Source organism: Hirundo rustica, chromosome 11, assembly GCF_015227805.2.
Source record: "Hirundo rustica isolate bHirRus1 chromosome 11, bHirRus1.pri.v3, whole genome shotgun sequence".
NCBI classification, from domain to species: domain Eukaryota; kingdom Metazoa; phylum Chordata; class Aves; order Passeriformes; family Hirundinidae; genus Hirundo; species Hirundo rustica.
Window position 1 is genome coordinate 8,739,881 of NC_053460.1, and position 14,162 is coordinate 8,754,042.

The following is a 14,162-nucleotide window of genomic DNA, read 5'->3' on the forward strand; positions in this document are numbered from 1 at the left end:
GCGCGTGATCCTTCTGCTCCGTCGCGCCCTGCTCTCCAGCCGTCGGGTTTCAGATGGTAAATGAGAAATTATTCACTTCAAGGAGCACGGCAAGCATCTCCCCCATCAGCTGTGCTCTGAAGCTATTAAGCAAAATTCCTGAAGCACAGGCTAAGTCATACAGTGAGCCCACAGGGTGCCCACAATATGGGCATTAACCCATCTTACAGGATTTATGCAGGCAATGGATGCAGTTTGCTGTCTGTGGCATATTTAACCCATTTACCAGCAGTTTAGATGAATATAAACAGTATTTTCTCTGGAGCAAAGAACTTTTGTCAAGATTTCCAATAGGTTTTCTCTAAATATATGTTTTTGCTATGCTCTCAAATGGCTACTACGGATATTTGACTGCCAGAAGTAAGCAATTCAAAACCCTGGTGGTAATAATAAGCTTGAAACAAAAATGATGGCTTCAAATTTAAACATTTAGTTCTGCCTTCTCAAAGCTCCTGGATGAGAACATGCCACACTTACGCTGCTTAATGAAGGTTTTCTCACCGATGTTATTACATTCACAATAGCACTCCCCAAAGAAGCGCAAGAATTATTGCAGGTTTGTGCAGTTTATAATCCCTTCACCAGGTTATTATGATGTTGATTTAAAATAGAATGCAGCTAAGCTGAAATTTTGTTTTCCATCATAACCTGGGCGCAGAATTGAGGACAAACATAATCATGTCTCATGCATGAGGAAGGCCTAGGGATGAGAAGCCATCCAGAGGACCCACATAGACCTAAAAAAACTATTGATCCTCATCGTATGTTCCTGCTCTGGCTTTCTGTTCCTCTCCTACAAATCTCCACACTTCCTTTGGAGTTCAGACAGGGGTTTATATCAGGTATGCCCTTTAGTTCTCAAACTTGAGGCACCAGCAGGAATCTCCTCTCCTACAGCCTCTCTCTGTTGCCCTTTCTGGTGAAAATGTGAGAAAAGAATGACCTGAAGCTTTGTCACTTTGGACTACATCTTTAGATATCCTTAGGCTAATGAGTATTCCCCATGCAAGGAGAAAGGTTTTATTTTGGTGTTTCAGCAAGGAATATGCCATTGGTGTAGAAATACTGTCCCATCTGCAGTGTTTCCCCACAAAACAAGGCTGCTGCAGAGCTCCAGGTCTCAGGGCATTTTCCCACTTCAAAGCAGTTCTTTTTTCTCTTTCCCCTCCTCCCCAAGAGAAGAGCAGCTGACACCATGTCCCAGCCTCTGTTTTCACTCTTACCTTCTCTTTAGACTTTACCTATCTGTCCCAAATTAAAGTTGCATGAGAAAGGTAAGAGTTGCATCTGATGTTCTGACCCGCTGATGTTCAGCACTAGAAGTTACTTTTCTGTTCAGCTTTGTTTCAAGCACCCACTTCCAAAGCCCTGAAGATCAGAGGAGAGCGGATGGACTCTCCTGTGTGATTGCGTACTTTGCAGAGAGCAGTTCCTGAGCAAAGAGAGCCTGGCCTGCCCTGGCCCTCCTCTCCAGCTGTGCCCGCAGGTACAGCTCAAGGGAACAATATCAAACCGTGGATTTCACAAAGGGAGGACTAAGGAGGAGGAAAAGACCCCTCACAGTTCATTCACAGTGAGAAGGTAAATAAGGACAAAGGAAGGTGAATGAACCAACCTTGGGGAAAAAAAAACCCCAACAAACAAAATGAAAACAGAAGGAAAAAGGTGAAAACAGAAGGAAAAAGGTGAAAACAGAAGGAAAAAGGTCAAAACAGGAGGAGTGAGAAGAGGTTCCTGGGATTCTTAGCCTTGCTATTAATGGCTGCACTGGAAATCATGTCATTGACAGAATGGTTGGAAAACTGGCAGTTCTGGATCTACATTTGGAAATGCACCACTGCACAAACCAAATTCTCTGTATCTCCTGTCCAGACACCTCACTCAGTCCCATGGGGCTGAAGAAGCACAAATCAGATTTGGACACAGAAGTGAGATTGCAAGAGGAGCCATAAGAATGAGAGATGGATTTGAAATTATCTTTCTGTCAAAGAACAAAAAATCAGATAAGGGTCAAAATTAGTTTTCAGCAAAAGACAGGGTAGATAAGACAGAAAGCTTCATCTGACCTGAAATGAATGAAACTTTGTTCTTCAGGTTTTAAACCCTGTTTAAAATAAAGCCAAAAATCAATGCATTTAGTCCTCACTGGCAAGAAAGGAGGCAGGGAGGCCAGTGCTGCTTGGGACTCACAGTCCTGCCGTGGGGATGTTCATTCATAACCAAGGCTGATCCTTATTTTAGATGCCAAGCAGGACATGAGCCGTGATGCCAGCCTCTTCACCTGCAGCTGCTGAGACTGACCAGGCCTCACCTGCTCTGGAGTTCACACCTCTGCTGTCAACACAGATGGCAGGGAAATCACAGGAAGGCAGGAAAAGATGAGCAAGGACAGTAGATCAGCCAGCTCTGAAGTACTCCAGACAGAACAACACCTGCCTAGACATTTTCTATGCCTAGAGAGCCATCCACCTCGGCTCTGCATTGCACAGGCTCTCATTCATACTCAGCAAATACAATCTCACATTGGCTTACCCACAGAGAACATACACCCACACAACATATCCTCCTTTTCATAAGCATTGTGACATTGAGGATTTGTTCTTGACTAGAAATGCCACCATCTCCTCTTGTGGGTTGGAGCAGCACTGTGACAGTTTTTGATAAAGGGGATTTGTCCTTGTGGGTGCAGGAAGATATTCTGTGTTCATCCACAGCTTGTGGTGTGAGTGGGAATACCTGCTGCAGATTGACATGCTGCCAGCCCTGAGCCTCGGGCTCCTGCAGCTGGAGCAGACCCAGACAATGCACCCGAGGGCAGGCACAGACTGGGGACAGACCCCTTGCTCAATCTCAACCCCTTATGATGATTTGACCAATGTTGTAAGAGCTCCGCATTCATTCATTCATTCGAGCTGAACTAGTAAACATTATTCAACCTTTTTCAATCCTTTACCTAAAAGGCCAGAGGCAAAATGAAAGAAAAACACTGAAGCCAGCCCAAAGTTAAGATTCATCCTCCAAGTGGCAGTAGCCACGTTGATGGCAGAAGACATCTTACCCTCTTCTTGTGTTTTGCTCCTCTTCAGCCCTCAGTTTTGTCCCACAACAGCACACTTGTGTTTCTTTTGTGGAAAGAGCACAGGGAAGTTTGTTCTGACACACCAGACACCCTCCTGGAGGAGTCAGAACAAGAACACTGGGGATGGATGGATTAAAAAAAGCCAGAAGAGGAAGAAGTAACTAAGGTACTATTAGTGTCAGAGCAATTTCACCAAATTCATAACCAAACCCAAGCTTTCCCCTCCTTCCCCAGCCCCCAAGACACTCCCTACATAGCACACCAGCTCGTGAAAACGTGTTAGGTAAACATAAAATCTTACAGGTCTTTTACTTCATTCTCCCCCACGGAGAAGCCGCACGGCTGCATGGCTGGGACTTACTGCTTCCCCAGCACAACCATCAGCAAAAATGTGAAGGAGTTAAATGGAAAACAGGCTGTCATCCCTGAGCATTCAGTGGGGTGCTTGTTACTTTCATGCTAATGTGTGAAAATTAAGCTAAATACCTGTTCCCCGTGTTTAAACCCTTTGTATAAAAGGGGGGTCTCGCAGTGCACTTGAAGAGCCCATTACAGCGAAGCCACGGCTTCAATTGGCTTTGCTATTGTGCCTGGAGAAAAAGGCGAAAATCAAGTTCTAAGGAAGGAGGGGAAGAAAAGAAAAAACCTAAGCCCTCAAATCTTACGTTTCCAGAATCCATTTCTACTTTCAGCAGGTGAGAAAGGGCTCCCAGTACCATTGTGAAAGGGGAAAATGATCAGGAGCTGCGCACCCAGCCCTATTGTACTTCCCACTGAAATAACACAAATGCTCTACTGCGTTTCCCATTCTGAAAGTTCACGGCTCTTTTCCTAAGCTCAAACCTCAAAGTGGGGAAAAAAAAATCACTTAAATATAGTAAAATCGAATGGATAAAATACCATTTTGGTGGCAAAACACTCCTAATTCAAGAAACCTCTTACACAAATTTAAACCTGTTTCCTAATTGCATTTGTGCTCTGAAAGTCAGATTCCAAATTATTGTAAAATTTTGGCAATTTCAGGACAGATTAAAAAACAAGCCAAAACCAAAACAATCCAGCAAAAATAGGAAAAAAAAAAAACCCCAAAAAACAAAAAACCAAAAAACCCCAGGAACTCCCCTCCCAAACAAGTTAACTTAAAGGACATAAGGGTGTGGGGTTGCACTTGTCCTTCCTGTTTCCCCTGGAAGCTCATTCCCCCAGCCTGCAGCTGCCCACCCGCCAGCCCTTTCCACCGGGCAGGATCAAGTGCTCTGCTCTCTGAGCTGCTTTTGGCAGCCCGCTAGAGACAACGGTTCCTCAGGGAACCAAAATGCCTTTCAGCTCAGGGTGTTCAGAGATGGGATGAGTTTCAGACTCTCCAGCCCACGCCAATGCCTATGGGTTCAGCAAATTATTTACAAAATATAAGGGCTTGCCTTGAAGAGCTACTACTACCTATCCTATCTCCAAGGAGAGCGTGAGTTATCCATTGCTACAGCCAATGCCTCAGTAGTTTATTTTTTGCATTCACTACTTAAAAAAAAAAAAAAAAAAAAAAAAAAAAAAAAAAAGCTAGGAGATAGCAAAACAGAGGATCTGTGTGTTTAATTACTAGGTGCTGCAGAAAGGCTGTAACTACACCATTTGCACTCTGGCTGATTCCACCCCATTCTCCCATTCATTTAAGTGCAAACAGCCTCCTTAACTCCCTAATCAGAAAGCCTATAAATACAGCAATCGAGGCACTGAGCACATCCTTACCAGCCCCCCCAAACTAAGATTAAGGACCTACAGCCCATCCTCATCCCAGCTGGTCGAGGGGTGCAGGACCTGGGAAAAAGGCTGCAGGACCTGGGGTGCACACCCCTTCCAGGGGGTGCAGGAAACCGGGCACCCCAATGCCCAGCCAGCCCAGGGAGTCCAGAATCCCGGCGAGGAGAAGGGTACAAGCTACATCTCCATGCCCATCCGGTTAAAAATAAAAGGTGCAGGGCTCAGGAGAGGAGGTGCAGCATCCAGAGTGCATCCCATGCCCAGCGCAGCGCAGAAGATGCAGAACAAAGGTGCACCTTTTTCCAGCTGTCCCAGAGAGTGTAGGGCAAGGGGACAGGGGACCCAGGCCGCCCTGACAATCTAGGAGGTGCAGCACCGGGACAAGTGCGGCCAAGACCCGGGCTGCAATCCCGTACCCCGGGCAGTCTGGGGGCACTGGATCTGGAAAGGGCTTGTTAAATCTGGGCACTCTTACACCCGGCCAGCCCGGGAGATGCAGGACCCGGGCTGCATCCCATCCCCGTCCGGTCGGGGATGCAGGGTCCGAGGAACACGGCTGATGCCCAGCTCCGGGGGGTGCAGGACCCGGGGTGCCGCCCGTGCCCGCGCAGCCTGTGCTCGCAGGGTCCGGGTAAGCTGAGGAGCCGGGCTGCAGCCTCTTGCCCAGCTGGACCGGGAGATGCTGGACCCGGGAAAAAACGGCGATCCCGAGGGGATCGAGTGGGTGCGGGACACGGGCGAGAGGATGCGGGACACCCACGCCCACCCGGTGGGGATTGCGAGACCCGGGCTGGAGCCCGTGCCCGGCCGCTCCGGGGAGCGCGGCGCGGGAGGAGCATCCCCGCTCCCGAGGCGGCGCGGGGGGAGGCAGGAGCCGGGATGCGGGATGCGGGGAGCACTCACATCGAGGATGACGGAGGTGCCCTTCCTCTGGGCGGCGGCGGCGCCCGGGGCCAGCAGCTCCCGCTCGGCGAGGCCCTTGTCGCCCATCCTGCCGGCCGCCCAGCGCAGCAGCCCGTCCAGCCCGCGCAGCGCCGGCGCCGGCTTCCGCAGCAGCTTCTGCACCCCGGCCCGGCAGTACCGCGCTGCCTGCTCGCACATCGCTCAGCCCGGCCTCATCCCGCCGCCGGGACTTCCCCTCCTTCTCCTCCTCCTCCTTCTCCTCCTCCCACAGCCGCTCGGCCGGCAGCGGGCGGGTCCGCGGGGGACGCTGCCCCAGGAGCAAGGGGGGAGTTTTGGGGTGGCCGTAGGTCAGACCCCCGGGCTCCAGCACAAACCTCCCTTTTAGGGACTTGATGTCTAAAAAGACCGTATCCGTGTTCTCTCCCCTCCACAGCCTCTCTACACTCACAGCAGATTTTAACAGCTCTTTGTGAGGGCAGAAAAGAACAAATTTGTTAGTAAATAAAAGTTGCCCCTGAACGCCCATCCCTCCTCCAGAAAGCCCCTATTCAATGATAAGCGATTCCAGGTGGGGTATTGCAGCATCTGTGGCTACAACACTAACCACAGTGCTCAGCTGGAAAATATTCCTGACCCTGCAATTCTGTGTTGTGAGGATATTTCTTTGAGATACTCCTGTGCTCAGCTTCACAGGTCAAGATTCAGACTTGCAGTGGAGGCAATAAGCCTTCTGGACAAAAATCACTGTAAATCTTCCAGACAGAGGCAGCTCCAGAGGACTTCATGACCCCCCAGGGCCATGTGCCCAGATCTGAACACCTCTGTCCCCAGAGCCAGCACGCCCAGCACCCCTTGGAACCATGGAACACTTCCCACAGTGTCCCGGGCCTGACCAACCACGGCTTTAGGTGAAACAAACAGTAGTAAATCATTTCTTTCAACAGAGCTTACACACTGCAGTTCACCAGACTCCAGACCCTCACAAAAGCCTACCAGGCGGAATTTATTCAGGTAAATTGGGGTGAATTTTCTGTGTTTGAGATGACAGGTGGGGAATGTGCATTTTCCTCTCAGTTGCTGCTCAAATGAAAGTGAGTGGGAGCTCAGTTCTTTCTGCTGGAGTACATGGAAAATTGCTGGAAGCTCTTAAAAGCCTTTTAAAGAAAGGAGGCACAGAGAAGCCTAGCAGTAGGTCAGGACACCCAAGGGCTGAGCCCCTTTTTCACCAAGCTCTTGCCTTTCAGGATTTCCTTCTCCACAATACAAAACTCATGGGGGGAAACAGAGGAACTTCAGGGGTTTATGATGGCTTGTGAGAGCTGTGTAGAGCACTTCAGTGGTTCTGTGTTCTTTCATAGGTGTACAACCCAGCCACCACTCAATTCCCAATCACATCTCACAGCAAAGCCAAGACACATTTTGTTCTCCCTGCCATGAGCTGGTGCCAATCTCCTGTGCCCCTCACGGTCAGAGGGACCCTGATCTGCTCTACTCTGCTCTTTTTCCACTTGTGCAATGCCCAGATTATTCACATCCTCCTTTCTCCTTTAGACATCCCTCCACTAAATGGCTGGTTCAGACTGTATTGATCACACCCAGGTTAGGATTACTATACGTACTTGCTAATTAAAACTATTGACTGAGTAAATTTAGAAATTAGGTTCTTTGAATTTTCCTTCCTATTTGCCATGAAGATTCATTACTTGGATTTGATGTTTGGGGTTATTTCTGTGCTTTTGTCAAAACCAGATCTTGATAATGTCAAAACCAGCTCTGTGGCATTTAAATACTCATTTTTCCTTCTTAACAGATAGAAAAAAATCTGCCATTCAGACATTAGGAAGAATCCAACCATTTGTACTGGGCTGCGTTACTCCAGGCTGTTCACCAGTTCCTGTGAGGCTGAAGTCTCTCTTTGAGGAAAAGGTGGGAAGACTGTTACTATTCATCTGAGCCAGGTAGGAAACTGAGGAACTCTCAAGGTATATGCTGGTGCCAGCCCCTCTCACACCACAGCCAAGGGTGGGGACAGAGGCACAGACCTCACGTTGAGCTCTGTGTACCGAATTCATCCCCTGCTTCCTGCCAAGGGAGATGGAACACTGCCTGTCCTGTGCAAAGAAACACAAGTGCAGCCCAGGCCCTGCCAGCCTCCCCCAGCACCCTGTGCTGCTGCTCACGGCACCGACCCCGGCGAGCAGCCAGCCACCAGCGCCAGGAGAACAAACCAAAACCCAAACCACTGATGGACAAGTGGAGACAGCAGGGTTTACTTGCTTCTTCAGCTGCACCCCCTGGGCATCCAGCACATTTAGTGCATTTCATTCAAGGTGGGGAGAGCAGGACCACCAGCAGCCACTGGCTGCCCTGAAAGCTTTATCCATAACGCGGATGCTGAGTGGCATAGGAATAAATAGGAGAGGAGAGGAGAGAGAGAGAATGCAACTAAAAAGCACAGTTAAATGCAGGCAAAGTGCATCCATGGGAAAGCAGCAAGCATTAATTACAGCTCCTTGTAGGCTTAGTGTGGTCAGGCCATGAAGTGCCCAAGGGCAGCAGAGCCCAGCGTGCAGCACAGCCCCTGACCCGCTGACATTTTGCTTCCCACGCTGTGCTGCAGGCAGAGAGCTCCAGCCCTGCCCTGCAGAGGAAGGGAGAGCTGCAGGGAAAGGCAGCTGCTGCTCCACCTTCTCCACCCTGACATTCAACACTGAGCTCCCCACTGCTGCGCTGGCCCGGCACATGCGTTGTTCCAGACCCCCACAGGATTATAAATGATGGATCAGTTGGACAGAAAGGTTGTTGAAGGCTGTAGAGACCAGACCTACTCTCTCACTCCCAGCTCCAAGTTCAGGTACTCTGAGATCTCAAAAAAGTACTGCCAGTCCAGTTTCAAGTCTGATCTTGACCTGACAAAGTTTTTTGCCTGGTGCATTTGGAGCTCAGCACGAAGCAAACGTTTACTTCTACCACTGACAGTGTTTGCTCATATGGCGCTTATTCAGGTGCCACATCCAGTATTTTCCAGAAAGACTTGGAGTAGGAGCACAAACCATGTGCTGTAATTTCAGATGAGAGGCCATCTGAAAAATGCAAGGGCTTCTCTGAAGGAAAGGTCCAAGAGGAGCAGAAGTCCTGCCCACACCCCGGCGTGGCAGGCAGAGGCAGTGGCTTTCATCTCCCCTTTGAGTTCTGCCTTCTCCCCATCTAGCTGCACACAGCAGGCAGCTTTATTTAATTTAAAAACTTCCAACAGGCTGGACCTGCAGCCTCGCTTGGTGCAAAAGGTCACAAATGACTTACTAATATTTACTAATGACTGAGGGATTGAGGTTAATGCAACCGTTCAATGGCAGGAAGAGGAAATGGCAACCCCGTCACAGAGATGGGAATTTGGCACAGCAACCTTGCTTGCCAGCTTGGAAGCAGAAATGACACTTCAGTCCCTCCCTTAACTTCTGTTTATTATAATGCAGCATGTAATCACCAGGTGACTCTATCAGAAAATGTATATCCCAGCTTGAAAATGCCACGCTGCCAAGAGCATCACGGTAACTCACCAGTCTGAGCCGAAGAGGATCCAGGGAGACCGTGGCCATGTGCAGTGTGTTAACTCCTAAAAACACAACAAACCCCCTCCCCCCTGCACAGCTCATGTTTTGGTGACCCCACTTGCCCACACCACTGATGAAGTGTCAAATCCACCTCCGTCCTTGGGATCACAGGTTTCTGATCCAGGCCTTGCAATCAGGGACTGTAAAAGATTCAAATGCACCATTTTACATCGGGTTGATCTTAAAGAGCTAAACTCTTGTTTAAGACAAGATGTAGGCTTGCACTTTGAATACCTCCAGAGCATCTTCCAACCAGAGTTGCCCTAAGGAGACAGAAACCTACTCCTGCATCCAGACATCCCTCCTGCTCCAGGAGCAGCACTGCAGCCAAGGGGGAGCAGGCAGGTCCAGCACAAGGTGAGAGAGCCTGAGCTCCCTTGAGGAATTACTCAGCCCACCCAATGCACCCAGTTGCTGCAGAGACCAGGAGAGGTCTGAGAGGTCTGGTTATTGTTGGTCATTATCCTAAAGGCACAGATATCCAGGGAACCTGGTAAAGGGGAATTGCAGGAACTAATTAACACCATTAAATAAAACTTATACAGCATTAAGATGTCATAGCTCTCAGAGGTCCAGATTTCACCAGAGCTCTGAGATGGTTCTCCAGAGAAATATGAGGATTTATCACTGTAAGAAAATAATTTTTAAAAATAAAATAAAATAAAAATAAAAGCTCTAATTCATCAGAGACTCACCTACCAGGATATACACAGGCTCACCCTGGAGAGGGCCTGGGAGATGTGTGGCTTCTCCAAACCTCTCAGGAGCAGCACAGCTCCTGCCTGTGAAGTTCAGGACACCTGGGCTGGAGCCTCCACATCAGCTCCAGATGTGGTCTTCAGCCCCCAGGGATCCTGCCAGCATTCAGTGGAAACCTCAAAACCTGAAGAATATTGCCTTTTAGTTATCCTGAGGTGCAGGATTGTAGGCAAACAGTGGGTCAAATCCTTCTGCTGATGGCTGCTAAATGAATTCAGAGGGTGGTGGTTGGTTTTGGTGTTGGCTTTTAAGAGACATTACCTTGCTCTGTTCTTTTGGTAATTGCGGAAATGAACATTTAACGCCCAAACTAACACACCTTTGATTAAAGTTAAAGGCCACTGACTCACAGACCTTGTGATTATGGATCTGTAGGGAAGAGCTACAGTAACGTTTTTCTTGCATGTTTATTACTTATAGTGATGCTCAGGTAAAGCAGACCAAAATGCTTTTCCCTTCGATATGCAGCTGAGGTCAGAACTATTAAGGACCCTGGAACAAGCTAATCCACTTCCGATGACCTTTCAAAATTACATTTTGTTTCTTGTGCCCGGTGCACCTCATTTCAGCTCATCTATAACAATATGAAAAACATGGAAATGGAGAATTACAGACTTTCAGATCTCTAAGTCTGTGTGTGAGCATGACCACCAATTAAAAAAGTTTAAGTTATTGCACCTAAATAAAATATTGCCTCTTTATAACTGACCTCCCAAATTACAACATAAAACTGATAATTCGCACTGCCTCAATAATCAAAATATGTCTGAGAATGTGTTGAGATCAGAGCTATCAAGCTTCTTCATAACAAGGGTTGGGAGGGAGGGACTGGCACTTCTCCCATTGTGTATACCCTTCGTAATTAATTTCTAAAGTAATTTCCTCCTTTGCTCGGCAGATACCATCTCTGACTGCATTTGTGGGAGGAAAGAAGATCTCCCCAGTTTATTTCTGACAATCAATACGGTTAATTAGCACTCAGTAAGTAAAACCTGACAGCTCTCAAAGAAAGTGGGACTCCCTCTGGGGTTCCCAGCACAGGCACGGTGGCAAAGCCCAGGCACAGGGAAAGGCACCGGCCAAGAGCTGCCCCAGGGGATGGACAGTTTAGAGAGGTAAAATACAAACATTTCTTACTCTTAACATGTTCAGCCTGTGGCTAAAGCTGTGAACACCTGGAGGTTGTTCAGAAGGGCACAGAGCTCGCCGGAGGATTCCTTTGCCTGCGGCGTTTCTCTCTGTCCTCTAAGTGATGCTGAAACCACAGGGCAGGAGCGATTTTGGCACAAAACCCGTGCCCAGAGGGACCGGACCAACAAGCCAGGCTTGCTTCACACAAGCCAGCACGGCACTGGAGCCGGGAGCAGGAGCAGAGGAAGGCTCTGATGTGGAAAGGCTCTGCTGGCACCCGGGGGATGCTGGAGCAGCTGCTGGGTGCCGGGGATTTGCCCCCAGGGGACACCCAGGAGCAGAAGTTTTGCGTGGCTCCGGCTCTTGCTGGTGTCCGTACTCCCCAGGGCATGGGATCACTGCCACGAGCACGAGTGGTGGATGAGACTCGGGATAAACACCGTGACAGCCACGGGGAGAGATCTCCAAAGGATGCTCACCGCAGCCCCAGTGGTGAGCTGGCCTTTCAGGTGCAGACCATCAATTTAGCAGCACACTCAACGCTGCTCCTTACTGCTCAAGCACCAGGCACATTCATTTTTCCTCCAGCATTTTATTTGTCCTTATTTGCTGTCCTCAAAGTGACAGACCCGGGGAAATTATTTATATCTCGCACTGCTCCAGTAATTATTCACCAAGAGTTTGGGAGAGTCTCTGCTCTGCTGGACACACACACACACACAATCATTTCATGAGCATGTTATTGGGTTTTCTGGCTGTGGAGCTATTTTAAAACGCTGCTGTGTTTGCCACTTTGGGATCAAACTCATGTAATTTAATAGGTTTCACTGAGACATCAACAGGCCCTCGAGGCAGATATCGATTTCCCCCAACAAAAGGCTGCTCTTGAAATAATTTAATGGGATCACCAAGAAGTGACTTTGAGCTGCAGGTGCTGGGATGCTTATGGATGTGAGCTTGCTGGGATGTCATGGAAAATGATGCCCAAAAGCAATGCAGCTCCCGATCCAGCATTCCCAGGGGAGCAGGAAGACAGGCAGTGAAGCAAGTGCCTCTCCTCCATAACTTCCCTTCTGTCCCATAAAGCCAGAGCTGGAAAAGGGGCACCTTCCTCCAGCGGTTGTCACCCTGGTGGAAATGTCCCACCTGCAGCCTGTGCAGCACGGGAGGCTGCACATCCACAGCACGGCATGCAAGGACACCTAGTGCCTGATGCTGAGGCTGCAGGGAGGCTCTGGGCTCCAGAAATGTTGTTTTCTGGTGTTTTATCCCCTCACAGCAACAAAAAGTCCCCATGGGTTCAGTACCGGCAGTGCTCTGGAGAACGGGATCCCGGCAGGAGGGTCACTGTGAGGCTCTGACACGAGTCCCAGCTGTCTGCAACACCTGGGCTTTGTCTCTGAGCTGGAGCCCGTGGCCCCGTGCCTGGGCCAGCTCCTCCGGCCCGTCCCTCTGGGCAGCTTTGGGTATTCCCTGCCGGGCTCCCCCGGCGGCGCGGGGAGTGCGGCACGGCTGGGGAGCGTGGGACGGAGCCCGCCTTTCCACTCCTCTGTCGGTTCTGTGCCCTTCCCAAAGCCCGGCACAGATCCAGCATCCCGCCCGACTGCTGCACCGGGGGATGGAGCTGACCACACGGTTTGCAGTGTGAGAAACCAATCTTGTTTTCACTCCTGTCCAAAGCTATCCATCGACAAGCCGGTGAATTAAAGCTGCTCGGGTAACACAGACAGGACTTGTCAAGCCCTTGTACAAGCAGAAGTACCAAATATCTGGGGATAATCTGAGCTGTTAACAGTTGGGGAAGGTGGACAATCAAGATGTCAAAACAATCTCACGGGGACAAAAGGTCAGAGCGTTGCAGACTGACACATGGGTGCAGTTTGGGCACGGAGCGTTTGCACGGTACCTGCACTGCTGATGTCCCTGCACAGCCCTGGGACACGGGATGGCAGCAGGGAGGGCGGGCACCCAGCTGAGCCCGGCCACATGCTGTGGCCAAGGTCAGAAGCTCATCACACCGAGGTGCTGCCGACAGATGCTCCTACCCACCATCCCCTCCTTAGGCAGCAGCCTTCACTCGGGAAAACACACATTTTCTTTAAACGAGAATTGGAGGAGACAGTTGGAGCTAGATGAGGTCCCACTGGGCCCTGCACTTCAGCAGAGAACCTGCAATAATTACAGATTTAACGTGTCTGAATCTGGCCCATCCCCCCCGGCAGGGATGGATCCTTTCGTGCTTTAAAGGACATTCACGCTGCACAATAACTGCTCATCCTGGGGATGCTGAGCTCTGCAGTCAGGAGAGGGAGCTGTGCTGCTGTGGGATGGACACAGGGTCACCTCAGGGAGGGTTGCAAGCCTGTTTCCAACCAGTCCTCGCAGCATAATATTCTTTAAACAATGCATCACTACTTTTTTTTTTTTTTTTCCTTTTCTTTTCTTCTCCCACCCCCCCCACCCCAGTTGTCTTCCACTCTGTCTTTGGAAGTTTACAAACCCATAGCTATTCACAAAATTGGTGGAAGTTTAGGAATAACTTTAGGAATAACCCTGAAAATCATATTTTTTACTAGCTTGCTACCCCTGTCTCTGCTGCCCTGCTTGCACAAAGCCTCTGTGTGACATCCCATCACCCCTGAGAACCCACTGGTCCTCCCCATCTCACCTGCCATCTTTTTACCAAAATGTACGATCCCAGCTCTGATCTTCCCACTTCCAGCTTCATCTTAAATCACACACACGGAGGTTTTATCCTTTTAGTTGGGTTTGAACACACCTTCAGGAGCCTGAAACTCTTTTTCCCAGCAAAACCTGCCCTGGCAGCTTTACCACCCTGTGCAAGCCCAGATCAGTGTTCTGGGATTCACATGACAGCT

General features: G+C 49.5%; 1 protein-coding gene across 1 annotated transcript in view; it reads right to left on the reverse strand.

Moving 5' to 3' along the window:
- The window catches only part of NECAB2 (N-terminal EF-hand calcium binding protein 2), a 74,089-nt gene extending 68,096 nt beyond the window's left edge, over positions 1 to 5,993 (reverse strand). The window contains exon 1 of the mRNA XM_040075241.2: positions 5,780 to 5,993. Within this exon, the coding sequence (XP_039931175.1) occupies positions 5,780 to 5,977 (198 nt within the window). The 5' untranslated portion in view covers positions 5,978 to 5,993. The remainder of the gene's footprint in view (positions 1 to 5,779) is intronic.
- Positions 5,994 to 14,162: the final 8,169 nt, after the last annotated feature.